Here is a 19,427-nt window from a genome sequence, read left to right on the forward strand (position 1 = left end):
ACTTTCACATCTTTGAAAGTTTGCAACTTGAAGGTTTGTATGTAGGGGACTTACTGTTTATAGTTACAAAGGGGAAAGGAATGGGGAGGGGAGGGATAAATTAGGAGTATGGGATTAACAGATGCAAACTACTATACATGAAATAGATCAGCAATAGGATTTACTGTATAGCACAGGGAATTATATTCAATATATTGTAATAACCTATAATGGAAAATAATATGAAAAGTATATATAACTGAATCACTTTGCTGTGCACCTGAAACTAATGCAACATTGCAAATCAACTATACTTCAATAAAAAAAAGAAAAAATATCTAAATTAGATCAGCTGAGAGGCAGCTCCTAGAAAAAGGGATTAAGAGAAATTTAAATCTTGATAGAAGTTATTTTTATTTAAAAATAAAATGTGAGGGCTTCCCTGGTGGCGCAGTGATTGAGAGTCCGCCTGCCGATGCAGGGGACATGGGTTCGTGCCCCGGTCTGGGAGGATCCCACATGCCGCGGAGCAGCTGGGCCCGTGAGCCATGGCCGCTGAGCCTGCGCGTCTGGAGCCTGTGCTCTGCAGCGGGTGACGCCACAGCAGTGAGAGGCCCGCGTACCAAAAAAAAAAATAAATAAAAATAAAAAATAAAAAAATAAAATGTGATATTTGAATAGTTAATTCAGACTATTTTAAATTGAAATTTTATAAATTTGTGAACTATATTTAAACTTTAAGAGAACATGAATCATTACAATTTTAATTTATTAAATTTATGACAGCTATTTAAATGTGTATGAAAGCTTATTTGTTACTTGGAAATTTGAATTCATTAGAAAATTGAACGTAATGAAGTTCATAAATAAAATTTAAAATGTTTAAAGGAATTTAGTTAACTGAACTATGGAAGAAATAAAAATGATTGCTAAAATTTCATCAAATCTATAGAACAAACTAATTTGTATACATACTTAAAATATAAGTAGAGTTTTGAACTGATAAATATAATAAATCAAATTATTTTATTTCAAAAACAATCTCAGACTTACAGAAAAGCTGCAAGTACAGCACAAATAATTTTTCCCCATAAAATTTTATAAATAATTTGCTGACATGATGCCCTTTGACTCCCAAATGCTTTAGTGTAATTTCCTACGATCAAGGACATTTTCTAATATAACCACAACATAATCATCAAAATCAGGACATAAACATTTTTATATTACTACCATCTAATCTTCAGAAATCATTCAATTTTCACCAGTTGTCCCCAAATTCCCTTTATACGGTACGAATGAAACTCAGAGTCTTGTGTTGCATTTGATTATCATGTCTCTCTAGTCTCACTCAATCTGGGACAATTTCTCAGTCTTCTACTTTGATGATCTTGACACTTTTGAAGACGTCAAGCCAGTTATTTTGTTTAATGTCCTTGGATTTGGGTTTGTCTGTGTTTTCTCTTGATTAGATTCAGGTTATGCAACTTTGGCAGGATTATTACAAAAGGGATGCTGAGTTCCTCTGTTGCACCTTCTTCGGTGGGGAACAAATTCAGTTCACCTCATTACTAATCATATTCTCTTTGATCACTTATGAAAGTGGTGTCTTTCAGGCTTTTCCATTTTTCCCTCTGTAATTAATAAGTATTTTATGTGAGATACTATGTAAATATCCCATTCCTCATCAATTACTCATTTACATAGATCAGTATAGACTCATGGTTTCCTATTTTATGCCTGTTGTTATCACTATTTATTTTGATGCTCAAACTGTCCCAGATTTGGCCAGTGGGAACACTTTCAAGGTGGATTCTGTGTCCTTTTGATAAGTCCCCTTCATTTTTCCAGAACTGCTTTGCTTTCTGGCACAGAGATTCCAGACTCTTTTATTTTCCCTGCCTCAGCCCTGGAATCAGTCATTTTTCTGAGGATCCCTTCTTCCCTTTGGCAGAAAATGGTGTTGAGAAACTAAGATCTGGGTGCTAGGTGTGCTGTGCTCACTGATATTGGGTGCTGCTGCTCCAAGGCCCTCTCAGTGGATGGAGCATTGGAATATGCAGACATACACACATTAACATATATATATTCTGTACCTGTTGTATATATTGAAAATGATGAGATCACACCAATATATCCAATTCTAATTTAACACCACACTACTCACCTAGACTGAGATCTGACACCTCGTGCCAGGCCATCACCTCCACCATGAATACAGCCTTGTCACCCCATTGCAACCGGGGAATTCCTGCTCCGGGATTTCCCACCCCCATACCCACACTGAGCAGACTTCTACCTTGCTTGGCTCCACCTAATTGCTTTAGAACTGGATTGTTTAGAAAGGGAAGAAAGACAATGGGAAGGAGAAGAGGAAGAGCCAAATATGAATCTTAAATCACAAATGGCCTCTGAACATCTTTTCTGCACAAAAGTCACCTGCAGGGGTATATTAGGAAAACATGTTCTTCACTCTTTTGAGGTCCTCATTTCTCTAAAATCTTCTGGTTTCCTTTAGATTTCATTTTCTCAGCTTTATTGTCATGGGGTTCATATTGTCCACGCACATAAACATATCAAACACTTCAATCATTTTATACATCATCTCATGGGATATTTCAGATTATATTTACTCATGTAGTGCTACTAAAAACCTTGTATTTATATTTCCTTACGCCTGTCTTCCAGTGATTTCGGGAGCTAGCACTGACATGTGGTATAAGGCTTGGCCTGCTATATTTGGCAATAGTAGGACCCAGAACATTTTTGGAACATTTGGAAACACGTGGAAAATCTGAGGTACAAAAGAAGTCACTAATTACTATATCTTTGAAATAGCCATAAGATTTTCTCCCATGAACTACTGCAATCAGCTTCAGTGTTTAGGGGGAAAAAATTTAGAAAAACCTCAAATCAGATTAAGAAGTTATTTGTACCACAAAACAGATAATCAAGATCATGATTTTCTTTCTAATTTCTTTATCAACTTTTATTATTCTGATTTGCCGTATAGCTACAGGACTCATTTATTATTCTAATTTGCTTCTGGTTATAGGAGTCATTTAAATTTAGTAAACCATTAGGAAACCATCTAACATGTTGGTAGTTAAGTCTTTCTTCTGGAAACGTGGTCAAAAATGACAGCTTGTATGTAGAGCTCTGTCTGGATAGGGGTTCTAGTAGAGTTGTCACCTGGTTGAGCCTAAAATACAAAAATCATATCGTTAATCAGTCCAGTCCATGTAAATAATTAGCATTAAATGAATTTTCTTCGTGCTTCAATGTTGCAGCAAACAGAACTAAGAAGGCTGTGGCCATGGAGATATGTTTGTGTTTCCCCCCAGATTCTTTTTCTCAGGAGCGGTAATAATTCCAATCAGAAGCTTTGAGGCCCTGGGTTGTGACATTACTGAAAATATCTAGGATCAAAGCAGTGTTCCCCAGGTTCATGCTTGTCTAGACTCTGCTGAACCCCATGGGTCACTAACTCTGCAAAGTTCCCAGGGGAGGGTTTTGTAAACACATGTGATTGCAGGGTAATAAGTCAAAAAGAATGCTATCTTGATTTCAAGTTTGTCAAATAAAAATGTCTCAAGTTTGGAACTGGTTCAGACTAGTGTAACTAACTACCTGTCCCTGGTGGGTTTCATAAAAAATTTCTTATCAGTTTAAAAACTATTTGATCTACTTTTTTTCCCCTTTGTATTGTAATCTGTGAAAAAAGGTTTGGTCCTTTTGCCTTTATTCACGATAGTCTGTCATGCTTACAGGCTCCTAGGGAATGCCTATGGGGGCAAGTGTTCACTAATGTGGTACTGGTAAGAGAAAACAGATGCTAAACGAGTCAGACAATATCTACAATTGCAAAATATTAGTCATTGGGCCTTTTCTATATTTGAAGTACAAAAGAATGATGTTACTCGCTCTCTCTCCTTCTCTTGTAGGAAGAGATGATAAGAAATTTAGATCTGGGACTAGAGAGAAGCTTTGATATTGCCTTTTCCCCATAGTATTCATTTTCTTACACTAGTGAGAAAGAATATATTTGACCCATCTTTGGCTAAATACAGTTTGTAAAATTGTAAAGATTTTGAAATGGGTAAAACAAAAGGAGTGGGTGTCTCGAGTGGCTTACCTGTCCACGTTTTTGTGCCATTTTACAAATCTTTAAGTTGGAGAAAACTGATAATAATGCAATATATTCTTGTCTACAAAGATGCAAATTAATTGCGCCCAGTGGCATACAATTGATTATTGCCCTGTATTGGGACCTGCTTTGTACCAATTTGTAAATTAATTTTACATATTTTCCTTTTTGCTATTTTTGCGTTTTGTTTGTGTTTTCGGAACTTTTACAATGAATAAATTATTCCCCATTGGTGACAACAATGATTCGGAATTTGATTTTACGTCTTAACCTTAGTGATCTCTGTAAATAGATTAATAGATCACCGAGATTTATTCTTTCTTGAGGGAGAGATAACAGAGAATCTGATTTTTTAGCAGTTTTTCTTTATTTGTTTACTTGTCTACTTTGAAGAAATTAAGAATCCCGTGTGCATCAGGAAAGAGGACAACTCTTTGATATATGGACTGGTAACTTCTTTGCATTTACTTTTGAACTGTGGCTAATGTTTAGATTTGAAGCTATACGTTCCCTACATGTCTGCGTGTATATATGCTTAGAATTCAGAAAGGCCTTTACATCTTTATGTGTGAGTATATAATATTTTCTTATCTCTGGAGGAATTCATAAATTAGACTTAAAAGTCTCCTAAATTAAAGAAACTCTGTTCTGATTGGCCTATAGAGTTCTTATACAAGTAAGCTCTTATGTAAGTCAAATATTTATAAACTTCCAGGAAAATATGGAAATTAAAGTTTGGATACTTCAAATGTGCTATCCTTAAAAAGTTATTCTCACAGAAATGTTTAAAAAACTTAAGGTCATATAATTGAGATAAATATTTGGTAAATCAGACTACTGTAATAATTTTGGTTTAATGCAAACAGCTTGTCCTCTGATTTATCAATGTTAGGTATAACATAAGCATATACATTTTATTCTACTGTACTTGGGTTTACTTTTTTTTTAACTTATTGAGATATACTGGTCAAATAAGCTAACGTTACTCTGACACAATCTTTAAGATAATGAGAAATGTAAGTCTGTATTCAACAAAATCAAATCATTTTTCTGACAACTTTATGTCAACAGTAATTTTGTTTTTTACTATGTCAGCTTGAATATAATTCCCCAGATCTTTAAGTAATATAAAAACTTAGGGCTTCCCTGGTGGCGCAGTGGTTGAGAGTCCGCTTGCCGATGCAGGGGACACGGGTTCGTGTCCCCTTCCCGGATCGGGAAGATCCCACATGCCGTGGGGTGGCTAGACCCGTGAGCCATGGCCGCTGAGCCTGCGCGTCCGGAGCCTGTGCTCCACAACGGGAGAGGCCACATAATGAATATTCATATGATATCCAGATAGTTTCTAATTATGGTAGAATACTGAAAATTTGATGCCTAATTATTAGGAATAATTTTAAGTTTATATACTTTGCTTATATCCAATGGAAAGTTCCTATCTTGGGTCACGTTAATGAACTGTTCATTTTGTCTCTTTAAAAAGATCTGTGTGTGGCTGTACAAAGATGTAATATAAACTTTGCTTGTCTGTTAAAATGCTTTTAGGAGACAGACAGTACTTAGTTATCCACCTCTAGTTTTCTCTATGAAATAGAAGTTACTTTGGTTAAAAATCACAATTAATATGAATGGTTGAGACTACATCATAAGCAATAGGGACAGACTAATACCACTGTCTCTTTGCTTTTGTGTTTCAAAGAGAAAGTAGTTATATCCTATAGTGGAGGCTTTATAACAGTATATAGTAGTAATTATACATATCTATATACACATATAACACATTTATATATAGCTTATACATTTATATATTTATAATTTATATATTTATAAATATAATTTATATAATTTTTATATATTTATAATTTATATATGTTTATATATATAAAGTCACTATTATAAGAACTTCCCTGGTGGCGCAGTGGATAAGAATCTGCCTGCCAATGCAGGGGACACGGGTTTGGTCCTTGGTCCGGGAAGATCCCACATGCCGCGGAACAGCTAAGCCTGTACACTACAACTACTGAGCCTGTGCTCTACAGCCCGCAAGCCACAACTACTGAGCCCACGTACGTACTACAACTATTGAAGCCTGTGCTCTGCAACAAGAGAAGCCACCACAAGGAGAAGCCTGCTCACGGCAATGAAGAGTAGCCCCTGCTTGACGCAACTAGAGAAAGGCCGCGCGCAGCAACAAAGACCCAACGTAGCGAAAAATAAAGTTAAATCTTTAAAAAAAATCACTGCTATACACCGTTATAATTATACACAATATATATTAAACATAACTATATAATGTATATATAGTAGTGCTTTTCAGGCTTTTCTTTTTTTCTCTTTTGTTCTATCTCAGAACCTCTGTAAAATCTTGGGACTTACTGAAGACCACAAAGAAATTTTATGTGGATTATAACTTTCAATATTTACCATACTGGAAGTGGAAATTCAGCAAATTTAAAATACTGATTCATTTGATTATAGCTATGATGAATATAACTGAAATGTTAACAGAAATAACATCTTACTATTAATATAAAAATTATTTTGAGTTCATGGATCTCCTGAGAATTGCTGTGATATGAAAAAGCAAAATGAAGGACAAAATTTGGAAGTAAATTTTCCTTTCCTTGGTTTATAGTACTTGAGTCTGAATAGAAGTGATGAAATGTGCTAAAATTTTAGTTAAGTTTGCCCTGTCTTGATGAACTTGATTACTGGCTAATTCCTTTGCCTACTATATGAAAGTCTTTTCTTTTCTTTTTTTCTTTTTATACCTTCTGTGTAATCTGTCTAGGTAGCAAATTGTGTCTTACAAGAATAATTTTCTGTCCTTTATGATGAATTTCTTACATCCTTGATTGTTTAAGAAAGAAAAAAATAAGAAACAAATAAAAGAAAACAAAGAACAAAAATTCCTCACTTATAAAGAGCTAAGGTTCTTTACAATCATGTTAATGTAATGTTTATTTTTAAATGTTTTATTGTCTTAAATGTTTAATTAGTTAACTCAGTATTATTTTTTGTAGCACCCTGATCCTATCTTAATCAAGTGTCCAAATATCTTCTGATAATTTTTTTCCTAATTTTTGACTTTCTATAATTGGATCCTAAGTATAGAAAAATTAAATAAAACCTTCCAGATATATTTTACACCAGAAGATATATTTGCGATTTCCCAGAGGGGCCCTGGAAAAATCACAAAGATTTATTTTTTCACCTTTGAAATTAGGTGCCAGAAAGAATTAGATTTTTCTGTAGAATTCTGTGGGAAGAGTTGTTAAATCAGAAGAGATGCTCAGCCCTGCCGAGGTTAGATTTGTATAGGTATAATGTTATTAACATAAATATTTCAGATATTTTGTGTGCTTTTTGGGAAGTCCCTGGAGTTATGTCATTGCCCTTCTTGTCTTATAATATGGCTTTACCCTCAGGGTAAACACTGATTGCAACTCTTAGGGATATTTCCATCAGATTTTGTTGTATTTAGCAGAGTTCTGGTGGTACTGAGCCTGATGATATTAGACAACAGTAGTATAATGTTATCTGTCATAATTTCAGCTCTTGTTTTTAAAGATACAAATGTTTAGGTCTTACTGCAGACTTACTGAACCTCTTACTTGATGTTCCTGTTATAAACAATTATATCTCAGGATTATTTTACGTCATATCTCAATAGTTCTTCCTCTATAAAATTATTTTCATCCATTTTTCTGAATCAAGTACAGCACTCACAAACTTCTTTTAAAATAAATTTAATCATTATCCTTAGATGGTTTGTCATATTTTTTTTTTTGCAGGGGGCAGGGAATGGCTTTATCATCTTTGTTTTGCATACCACAGAAAGCACTAACCATTTTGTTTTCTGCATTATTCTTATTATGAACCCTCATCAGACTGTTCACATTTGAAAATTATTAGTAATAAATCACTCAGACATTTTAAGTCCCTATCACCTACAGATGGTATTGTTTTACTCTGATGCTTTCTTGATGTCTCTCTTATAGTTACAGGTGAGAATCTGTGTCTTCAACTAAGAAGAAAAGTGTCAGAATATTGTAGAAAAGAACTATACCAGGTACTTCAATTATTGACACTTCAAAGCTGAGCTGACATAGATTAGACAACTTCCAAACTGCACCGCCGATTTCCAGGTCCTGTTTTGGCCAAACGAGAGGACTGCATAGGACAGCTAACCAAAGATCCAGTGGAGCAGGAATCAATTATAATAAGACTGAACGAACTAATAAGAGAAATTATATTGTGGCTATTTGTCTGGAATATTCTTAATATTCTTTTAAGCTTCTATTTTCAGATATCTAAGAACTACCCTATCTCTCTCTTGTTAAGCAATATGTAACCCATTGCAATTTAGTAAAGTCTGCTTTTGTAAACTGAAGTGAAACATTTAAAAATGATATCTGATTCCCACTTCTCTTCCAGGATTCAGAAATTTATATTAAGTCTCCTTACTTTCCACGGCCATTTAGTTATTTGCATAGGTTCAATAATGCTCTGTCATCTATAATTGTACATAATATAATTGTACAAATTATAAAATCAGGGCCTTGACTAGAATGTCATACTTGAAAATAATGCTTATTTAATCAGGTAGAAACAGCCACTCTTTTCAGGGATTAAGTTTGACTTTACTTATGGAAGCAATGTCTACGAAGCCCTGGCCTACTTCTTGACTTAAAAAGTCCGAGAATATTATATATTCTGTGTAACTAACTTGAGCATTCCTTGGGCTTGGTTTCCTAGCCTCAGGTCAAGAAATAATAGAGGTTTTTAAAAATCCAATTTGAGAGTTCTTATGAAAATTTCCAAGCACAGTTTAATTTAGTATTTGTTCAAAATTGTATGGATTTAGGGTTTACATGGGCAACTTAAGGTGTCCAATATGATAAATAAAATTTTTACTTCACCTATGTAAAAAATCAGTCAACTCTAATGAGACCAGCTTTATTTTATAAGAATAATCTTTCTTTGAAATTATTATGATAAAAAGAGGGGAGGAGACTGTCAGGGAGAATTGTGAGAGACTGTGAAAGGGCAAAAAACAAATGGTGACTATCTTGACTACTCACTAATTTAGGTTTTCTCATCTTTGATTGATATTACAACTCTGTAAGTGGTAGAAATCTGATAATAATGCAAATACTTCTTGTCTGTATAAATGCAAAGCAGGTGTGTTTGATGGACTGCAACTAAGTTTTGCACTGATTTTGATAGACCAGTTTTGCATCTAGTTGTAAATTCATTTCAAAATTTCTTTTTCCCTTTATATGTCTCTGCTCTGAATTCTTCTTGGAATCAATAGTAACATCTACCAGTTCCTCATTAATTAATGAGTTAAAAATCTTTGATACATGCTCATTTTATATCTATATACGTAATCATAGATAACAAGAATGCTAGAAATAATCTCACATATACAACAACAACAACAAACAATGCAGTTGGTTGAGAAAATTCTGCACAAGTTCACAGCACTGTAAGGACTTGCTAAAAGACTTCTGCCTGAAGTCACTACTAGGTCCCAGGAGAGATGGGGACTCCAAGCCAAATATAAAATATGAGTAAAACAAGACACTGGGATAGATCATTGGTTATAAATTGCTGAAAAAGAATAATTGACCAAACAAAGTAAAAAGACCCTAAACTTACTCTACAAAATCTGAGAAAAGTTATAGATTTAAATGTATAGAGGAAACCATAAACCAATCTATAAGAAAATATCATTAAATACTTGCCCATTCTTAGTATGGGAATCTTTTTAAACGTAGAAACATGGGAAGAAATCAGAAAGGGGAATCAATAGTTTGGACTATATAAAATTTAAAATTTGTATGCCAAAAATATGATACATGTGAAAAGATAGATATCTAAATTGGAATGTGTCACGAAGAAATACGAAAGCCAAAGATTTTCTACCTTTCATACTTTAAATTTAATGAAAAAAAAAAACCCTACTAAAACGCCATAGAAAAGTGTGTAGAGGGCAATATACTAACATGCATGTGAAAGAAATGTTCATCCCTGATAATAATTGAAAATGAAAATCAAAGTGACCCTCAATTAATCTGAACTATAAAATTAACAAAGCTTCAAAAGTATGCAAAATAAATAGAGCATGGTTTGGGGGCAGTCTTAAACAGTTCAGGTATAATTGTAAATTGATATGGGTTAACTGCCAAGTGATTTGACAATATCTCTCTAAAGCTTTACAATGTATGTATCTTTTGACTAAGCAATTTCCTTTTTAGGAGTCCATCTTAAAGAAAGAAATCAGAAGCTTGGTTATAGAGAGTTGTTATTTAAACCTAGGGAGAAAAACAGAAACCAACCTAAATGTCCATCAGTGGGAAATCCTTATATAAATGGTGAGTACTTTACAGGGTAGAATATTGTTTTTCAGCTTGCTTTTTCCATTTAATAGTGTAAATAAACATCTATCCATACTAGCACATCATCTTCAATAAGTATAGCTTTAACTCATTTTTAAAGCTGCTTCATACTATTTCACTGTGATGATGTATCATAATTTATTTAATCATTGCCCAGTCATGGACATATGGATTATATCCAGTTTTTAGCTATTCCAATAAAAAAATGAAATTCTTTTAGAACTTTCATTTTTTTCTAAGTTGATACACCATCAGGAAACAATATCTATTCACAGAGCACCTATTCAATAGCACATTAAACACGTTCTCTCATTTAATCAGCACAACAGCCTTGTGTAAAATGGTTGTTTTTTACAGATTTAACAGATGAGAAAACCGAGGTAGAGAAGTGCTCTGAAGGGGTTAAGTAATTTGCCTTAATCACGAAGCGGATAAGATCTATTTAACTCCAACTCATTTTACCTATTGCCCCTCTTAAACAGCTTTTCCCTGCCTGAGTCCTGGTGGTTATACCCCACACTTTCCCACTTGTCCTGTTGTTCTTCTAGCCCCTTTCAATTGATCCCAGGCATTTTGGAGAGCCCTTAGGTCTTCAGTTCTCAAATGGAATTCATTAAGAGACTTAGACAGGTCTTGTGAATATCCTAAAATATTATTATATTACTCTGTGTGTGGCCCCATGTGTGCATTTTCTTTTCTGAGCAAATCCATAAAATGTATCAAATTGTTAAAATAAGTTGTGTTTCCCAAAAGGTTAAGAACCTATTCTCTGGAGAGCAGCCTCACGTGCTTGTTAAGGCAGTGTTCTGGGTTACCAAGTTGGGGCTGCCATTTGTTTGTTTGTTTTATTGTGTTTTTTACTCTTGCTTCAGCTATTTGAGGCTATGTGTATCACTGAGGCCACCAATATTTATGCTGAAGACATCCCAAGCAGCAATAACCATTTAGAAGTTATCAACATGAGATTTTTCTCTCTTGCCAATGGACTTGATCACTATTCATGCTAGTGTGTTCCATGTTCCAATATATTTCAATATCCCTCAACCTGCTTTAGGATTTTAGTGACTCAGAAACTATAAGCATCTGCTGGGGTGGTGAATCGTTAAGGAGCTGACTATGTGTTCAACTGTTGAGACCCAGAAGAAATCATGCTCTCTTTGAATTAGAAATGATCTATTAACTGTGGTCTTGCACCAACAATGACTCCACGCCTGACTCTGTGTTTCTGGTGCCTGCTTCTCTATCATTAGTTATCAGTCTTTGAAATCATGAAGGAAACAATTATTTTGTTCTTATTTAATCCTTTCATTTAGCCAAGAAACTAACCTTCCACGTCCTGATTTGTGATAAATTTTGCAAAAAAGTGAGCATGAATTGGGGCTAAAGCTCTCTTCCTCAAATTTCTCCATTCTCATTTCTGTTTTGGCCTGTTTTACCATTGGCATAATGTTTGATTAGGCTTTCCTAGTCAGAGGCTTAAAACAACAATTTTCCTTTGTCATATATGTTTTATTGAAATATGTACTTTTCTTTTCACAGCAGATATTCAGCTTGGACAGTGAAGGGTTATCATTCATACTTTCATTACTAAGCATTGAGATATATATATATATATATATATAATTTAACATTATATATTTAATTTTTTTCTTTCCTCCAGCTCACCTTTTCTGTGCTACACCTTATATATGAGTTCATATATTGGACCCTTAACAACAATGTGCTTATCTCTAGGGGTTGTTGCATAATACTGCATAAAAATTAAAATCAGTTTTCCAGGTTGAGAAGAGGTCATCACATTTAAGCTTTAGGAGTTTTAATTCATAAAAGCCAAGCTCTGTTGTGTAATTTTTAATGTATTCCTCAAGGCCATTGATTTTAGCAGTTAGTTGAGTAAATACTTAATTTATATGTGGTGGACTTTCAGTTCAGGTATACCAGGTGATTGCCCAGGGGAGAAAATGTTTAAAAGCTTCTTAGTATGTGGGTGTTTTAGGGCTATAATCAACCAAACATTCAATAATTCGGGCAGCAAAACCAGAAAGTTGGCAAGGCCTCCGCTTTACTTAATAACTGTGACTGTGCCACTGTTAAAAAGCAACTTTTACAAGAGCTCTCTGAGGAAAATCCAGGAGCCAAAAAAGTGGTGCTGGTGATTCAGTAAGTATCCCTTGCCCCATTAATTCAAGTTTGCGTGGAGTTGAGGGAACGCTGTTGGAGACTTTGAAGAAATCATAGCTTCTCTTAAACCTATTCTAGTCAATATGGGTTCTTTTTAAAACTATCCAATAGGAAATATACCTTGGCCCTGTAAAAAGACAGACTGTAAAACTGAGGACCTTCAGTGAGGGTGGAGCTTCAAGAGAATAAATTCGAACCATCTGCGGAAAGGATGTAGGAATGTTATGGGCCACCATTTTGAGAAGAGAAATTTCAGCCTGTGACAGGCTCCAGATGATTTTAACATAGTCAATGAACTGGGAGGCAGAATTAGGAGGCAATTAACACCTTTCCTACTAATAGTAGCAAGTGTTTGGGTGGGGGATTGTGGAACAGAGGAGAGAGGAGCTGTGAGGAGGTATTGCTGGAATCGTCCTCTAAATTCAGCAAACAAACAAGCAAAACCCCCCAAAACAAAAACATATGTTTTCATTAGTAGAAGTTATTTTTAATTTTAAAGTTGTTCACTAGATATTGTTTTGCTCGTAGAAAAAGAAAGTAAAATGTGTTTTTTTGATTTTTTGTGTCTTTTTGCATCTGTATCATATACAATAATGACTATACATTCATTTTAAAAAATAATAAAATACCAAGAACCTAACACAGCACCATTGCCCTGGACACCTAGAATCAGCACTCCAAAGTTCAGCAAAGGACCCCCAGGGTTAACTCACCTACCAAGGACAGAAAAGCACCAGAGTCAATTACTCTGGCAATTTTCAACTCTTTGAAAATAGCATTAACTCTACATATGTTTCAAACGTCTAAGATCCTAAAATAGTTTAAAGTTAACCTCAAAAGTTTCCAGGATATTTTTGGCCCTCCTATTCATTTCTTTAGCAAATATTTAATATTCAGTTTATTCATTCCACAGATGTTTACTAAGCACCTGCCATATGCTAGCACTAGAGACCAGAAAGGGTTTCTGCCCTACGTTTCAGTTTATGCTTTATAAGTCTCTGTCATGTATGTTTCATATAAGCCTCTGGGCAAACCTACCTGACAAAATGATTCTTGATGAGGCCATGACAGCAAGAATGAGTACCATCACCCTTATTCTATAATGATCCAAGTAAGGAAGGAAAAATAGCGGCAATTTATCAGTGGAAGCATCTACTGCGGTCATTCATATTACTGTGGAGGTTATCCAGAAGCCTTTGCTGTACGGTTTGTACTTTGTAGTCAGTTTGTGCAGTCTCAGGAATGTGTAATTTAGGCTACTTAAAATTAACACTGTTGACTTAAAAGGTGTTTTAGAGGAATGAAGTTTGATTACCTTATGGACATATGGTAAGGTGAAACAATAGCTAATGATATATCACTATGAAAAGCAGTATATATCAAATCCAGCTAATCTTTAAGTTCACCTGAGGAGACATTTAAAAATACTCTTGGGCATATATCTGGAGAAAACCATAATTCAAAAAGACATATGCACCCCAATGTTCACTGCAGCACCGTTTACAATAGTCAAGACATGGAAGCAACCTAAATATCCACTGGCTGATGAATGGATAAAGAAGATGCGGTATATATATATATATATATATATATATACACAATGGAATACTATTCAGCCATAAAAAAGAATGAAATATTGCCATTTGCTGCAACACAGAAGAACTTAGAGATGATCATACTAAGTGAAATAAGTCAGACAGAAGACAAATATCATATGATATCATTTATATCTGGAATCTAAAAAAACGATACAAATGCACTTATTTACAAAACAGAAATAGACTCACAGGCATAGAAAACAAACTTATGGTTTCCAAAGGGGACAGGTAAGATGGGGCATAAATAAGGAATTTGGGAGTAACATATACACACTACTACAAACAAAACAGAGAAACAACAAGGACCTACTGTATAACAAAGGGAACTATACTCAATGTTTTGTAATGACCTATATGGGAAAAGAATCTGAAAAAGAAAAAAAAAATGTAGAACTGAATCACTTTGCTATACACCTGAAACTAACACAACATTGTAAATCAACTATACTCTAATAAAATAAAATATTAAAAAAATACAAATTCCTGGGCCTTGCCACAGACCTATGCAGTTTGAACCTCTAGGGGGTGGAGCTTAGTGTTCTCCTGATTGGCTGGCGTGAGGAGAGAGGAAGGGGAAATGCTATATAGAAGTGAAGGAAATTGCTACTAATCAAGCCATGGTGGGCTGGATGTTGATGAAGAGCTCTTGTGATAACAGTTTGCATTCCAAAGTAGCACATTTTTATGTTTGAACAGTTGTGATTTTCAAAAAGGGGAGACTGGGTTGGGGAGCGCCTGCTGTATAGACAGGAGTATTGATATGTAAAGAGAAAAGAAATACATCCTGCTAAATCAATGCACGGTCTGCATTGCATATTGTCCAAGTTCTGTGACACTCAGGGTGAACCAGAAAGGTTTATGCTATAATAATGTCTTTTGTTTCAATTTCTTACATCTAATAGAAACCACACATCTCTAAGATCTTTTAACATTTTTGTTTGTTTGTTTGTTTGCTTGTTTTGTTATCAGCTATTTATCAGGGAACTATATTCAAATGCACTCTATTAGACACGAAACAAAGTAACAAAAAGGAGCCTCTGTCTTACTGTATTTCATATTTTTCATACAATTGATTTTCTTTTGAACACCAATTGGAGTTTAGCCAACAGAAAAATAACCTCCTTTCAAAATGTCTTAATCATTTTTGTACTCAGAAATTTTGATTCTAAGTCATAACACAAATGGTACAGATTTTCATTGAACTGTGCAGAATGGCAAAAACTCACTAGATTTGGCTTCCACTCTTGGAGTTCAATTTTCTCTCAAAACTTCTCTGCTATTTCTCTCCTTCCTGTACCTTGGTCTCAACTGCTTGCAGTTAAGAATCACCTGGGAGCTTTTAAAAAGTATGGATGCCCAGGCCTTCCACCCAGACCAATTAAACTAGAATCTTTGGGGATGAATCTTTGGGGATCAAATATTCTAAAACTTTCTGGGTGATTCTGATGTCTGGCCCATGCTGAGAATGACTCTTTAGCCAAAAGGAGCTCCTCTCCCTTCCCATGTAGCCGCATGCTCTGTGCTTCCACACCTTTTATGTGATGTTCCTTCCTATCAGTATACTCCTCTGCTCCAGTCCTCATGTTTTCACCATACTCATCCTTCAAGATCCAGTTCAGATGCCATCTCTTTCATTAACTTTTTTTTGAATGCTTTAGGTCCAAAGTAACTTCTTCCTCCTTTGAATTCTTGGAGCATTTTCTTTCCTCTCAGGTCACTTTCCAGCTTGCCATTTCTCTGCGTATTTTATGTTCTCACCTGCCCACCAATTAACCTATAAGCTTTTTAGGGCAAGAAACCCACCTTTCGGGTCCACTTTTTGTACCTCACAGTGCCCAGTAGTTACTCAGTAAACATCAGACGAGGAACAGGAGGATGGAAGGAAGAATGAAAAGGCGACAGACTGACTAACATCCATCCACCTTTTTCTCTATACTCATCCAGCACCAGAACCAACTCTCTTTCTCTTTCCTAAATGTTGGAGTAAAGTGAGATCTCTCAACCACTTTTTCTTCATTGATATATTCTCTAAGTTTTGTCTTTACCTGGGTGGCCGGGTAGTTGTGATACTAAAAACGTAGCTCAGAAACATCCTAACTGGGGTAGGGCCCCTAATTCTGGTTCTCTTTGCTCTTCACCTGGATTACTGTTACGCTCTCATTTTCTCCAGTCTTTCTCCCTAGTCTGTCATAATCAACACCCTCTAATCTCCTTAAAACACAACTTTCTTCCTGTTATTTCCCTGCACAAGAGCCTGGGCATATTTCCCTATTTCCTGTCAGGTCTACTCCAAGGTCTTCATCAGTCTTGCATTCAAGGCTTTTCATGACCTTTCCATGCTCAATTCCCATTCTGCTCCTTCTCCAAACTAATTCAGCAGCCAAATTGAACTATTTAGGTTTTCTTTGCCTTTGTTTTACACTCATCAACCTTATCTTTGCTAATAGGTTTCATTCCTGGCATTATCTTCTTCTCCATCTCTATGAGTTCAATTCTTAATCATTCTTCAATTTCAGTTAAAAGATTACCTCCTCTATTAATAATCACCTAATAATCCCCAATGCTGTCCCCTCACCATCTCCTTTCCACTGGCTCCTGCCTCAGATCAAAAGTCATCTCTTCCACTGAATCCCCAAAGCATTTCTCTTTTTTGCAACATATCACTTTCTTCCTCATGTTGCAGTTATATTTTTTACATGCCTGTTTCCTTAAAAATCTTTCAAGCACTTAAAGGGCAAGGGTTGAACTCTTGCTCATCTTTACATTCCCTATGGTGTCTCAAATTTATGTTTAACCTCCATCGCTAGAGTCTACTAATGATGAACTCTGTGACCTTGAACAAGTCATTTAACCTGTTTGTGTCAATTTGTTCATAAATCAAAAACATATTCTAATTTAACAGTCTTAATTTGAGACAGCTTAAATTACATATTCCTGGGACTGCACCAGAACACTTGAAAGCACATACCAAGTAAAGGTTTCTGCATAACCTCAACAAAGCCTACAATTATGGCAACACTAGCTGTTTCCACTGATAAGTTCCTGTAATTTATTTTCTGACTTACTTGGATCAATACAGAGTGGTGTGACTGTACCCTTTCTAGCTATCACTGTTACCTCAAGCATCAGTGACATAATCCACTCCTCAACTTTGAATTATTATAGCATTATATTTGTGTGTTTGGAGGGAATCATTCATTTAATCATTTGTTCCATGAATATTTATTAAGTACCTATTAACCAGACATTTTTCCAGGTGATATGTTCTCACATTAGTTAATAGAAGAGGGGAGGGGAAAGGAAAAAAGCTGGTGTAACTGTGGAAGATGTTTCCTATTTTAATCATTTTATACAATCTCTCATCTTATTAGTAGATCATGAAGGTTTTAGACCACCTATGTTAGGCTAAGACTCAAAGCAAACTCTTTCAGGTTAATGTTTCCTAAAAGCAAAAGAAAAATGCCTAGTTTTTCTCATTTGTCCAGATAGTGCAGAGGAGTGAGTGCAAACTGCGTCCCCTCAGTCCTTCTAAAGGTAATACAATGGAAACATTTTGGTGGGTGTGAATCACTTAGACAAGCATTCTTCACTCAAAAGTAGAAACTGACCTTATTTTTTCCAGATGTTATACAGCTGCAGGGAAGTTAAAGTCAGTGGTCCTGTTTTCAGTGCAACCAAACTCTTATTGCATTGGGAATTTATTAACCAATGAACTCATATTACTTGTTCTAAGACCTGCACAATTTTCTTTTTTCCACTCTTACCATTCACAAACAACTATGTTTCATAGGAAACATGCTTCAGAATTAATGAGTCTACATCTGTGTTGTACAAAGGAAACACATCCTGTTTACCAGTGTTTCCACTTTTCATTTATCTTGACCCCTTTAGTTTTAAGCATAAAATATTTCAAAGAGAGTACTTGAAGGAGAGTTGAGTTGTGTTGTTCTTACAACATTTTATAGCACTTTATGGAGTTATTAGAAGGTGTTCATTTTAGGAAGAATTGTCAGCAAAGTTATTAAGAAGAATACTGACTATAAAAACGTAACTCGTATCGTTGTTTGTAGTTCAAAAAACTCGACATATTAACTTATTTCTTCACTCTCCTGCAGGCCTGTAAGAGCTGCTATGTGGATGCATGAAATATAAAAGGATCATGGGTCTTTGATGAGGGTGAAAAAGCTAAGAAATCAGGTAGGTGATGTACATGCTACTTTTATATCTAGTCCATAAAAATGAAAATATATGTGTTATATTTTGTTTGAGAACACTTGTGTTTGGGAACAGAGTACCAGATCTCTTGAGATTATTGTGTTTTTATAGATAAGACTTTTTCAAATTGTGGTTCATGGCAATCTACAGCCGAATCACACTGGCCACTTATGAAAATATGTACTTCTGGGCCCAGTTGAGTCAGAATCTCTGTGAATCAGGTCTGAGCCTGTAGAAGGACTCCAGAGATCAGAAAATAATGATAACAACAACAACAATAAACTCTCATCTTCCAGTTGTGAACAGTAAAGCCTAGGGAGGTAAAGTGAATTTCTCAAGGCCATGCAGCCAGTTAATAGTAAAGTAAGGCCTAGAATTTTGTTTATTAATTCTGAGACCGACATTCTTTTCCAGTAAGTTTTTATCTTTAAAAAGATAAGCTTAAAATAAAATTTAAAGAAATAGAAGTACCCAAATATCATTGGATGTCTCACCCAATAATTCTTTACTTTTATCATTAATTAACCAAATCCTTGTTCATTCTCCAAGATTTTGGAAGTAACTTTCCTTCAGACTCATCATGAATCTTTTGAGTTATAAGTAAAATCTTCCAGGAAAAAAGAGGAAGACATTATATTTCATGGATTGTTGACTAAGTCTTTGAAAGATCATGATTGATTACTTTGTAAATGTGTGTTTTAGTTAAAGTTATTTGAACCAGTCAAGCAGCAGTTTGGATTCAATAATGATTCTTCAAAGACATAGACAAAAACTCTAATTCATGACATACATTCTTGATATATGTATATGGCATCAGTTAAAATAGAGCCCTAAAAGAGTCTGTGTGATATTCAAAACTGATTCAAAAATTTGTTTCATACATCTTAATGATGCTATAAATCA

The 19,427-nt window shown here is 35.0% G+C and overlaps 1 protein-coding gene across 3 annotated transcripts in view; it reads right to left on the bottom strand.

The window, feature by feature from the left end:
- Positions 1-1,069: 1,069 nt before the first annotated feature.
- CFAP299 (cilia and flagella associated protein 299) overlaps positions 1,070-19,427 on the bottom strand; it is a 625,888-nt gene continuing 607,530 nt past the window's right edge. For all 3 annotated transcript variants that reach the window (XR_009519430.1, XM_060011681.1, XM_060011680.1), the window contains one exon: positions 1,070-3,181. Coding sequence is in view for 2 of the 3 variants with exons in the window: in XM_060011681.1 (XP_059867664.1) it covers positions 3,086-3,181 (96 nt within the window). In the remaining variant the exon portion in view is untranslated. The remainder of the gene's footprint in view (positions 3,182-19,427) is intronic.

The sequence above is a fragment of the Delphinus delphis genome, chromosome 5, assembly GCF_949987515.2.
Source record: "Delphinus delphis chromosome 5, mDelDel1.2, whole genome shotgun sequence".
NCBI classification, from domain to species: domain Eukaryota; kingdom Metazoa; phylum Chordata; class Mammalia; order Artiodactyla; family Delphinidae; genus Delphinus; species Delphinus delphis.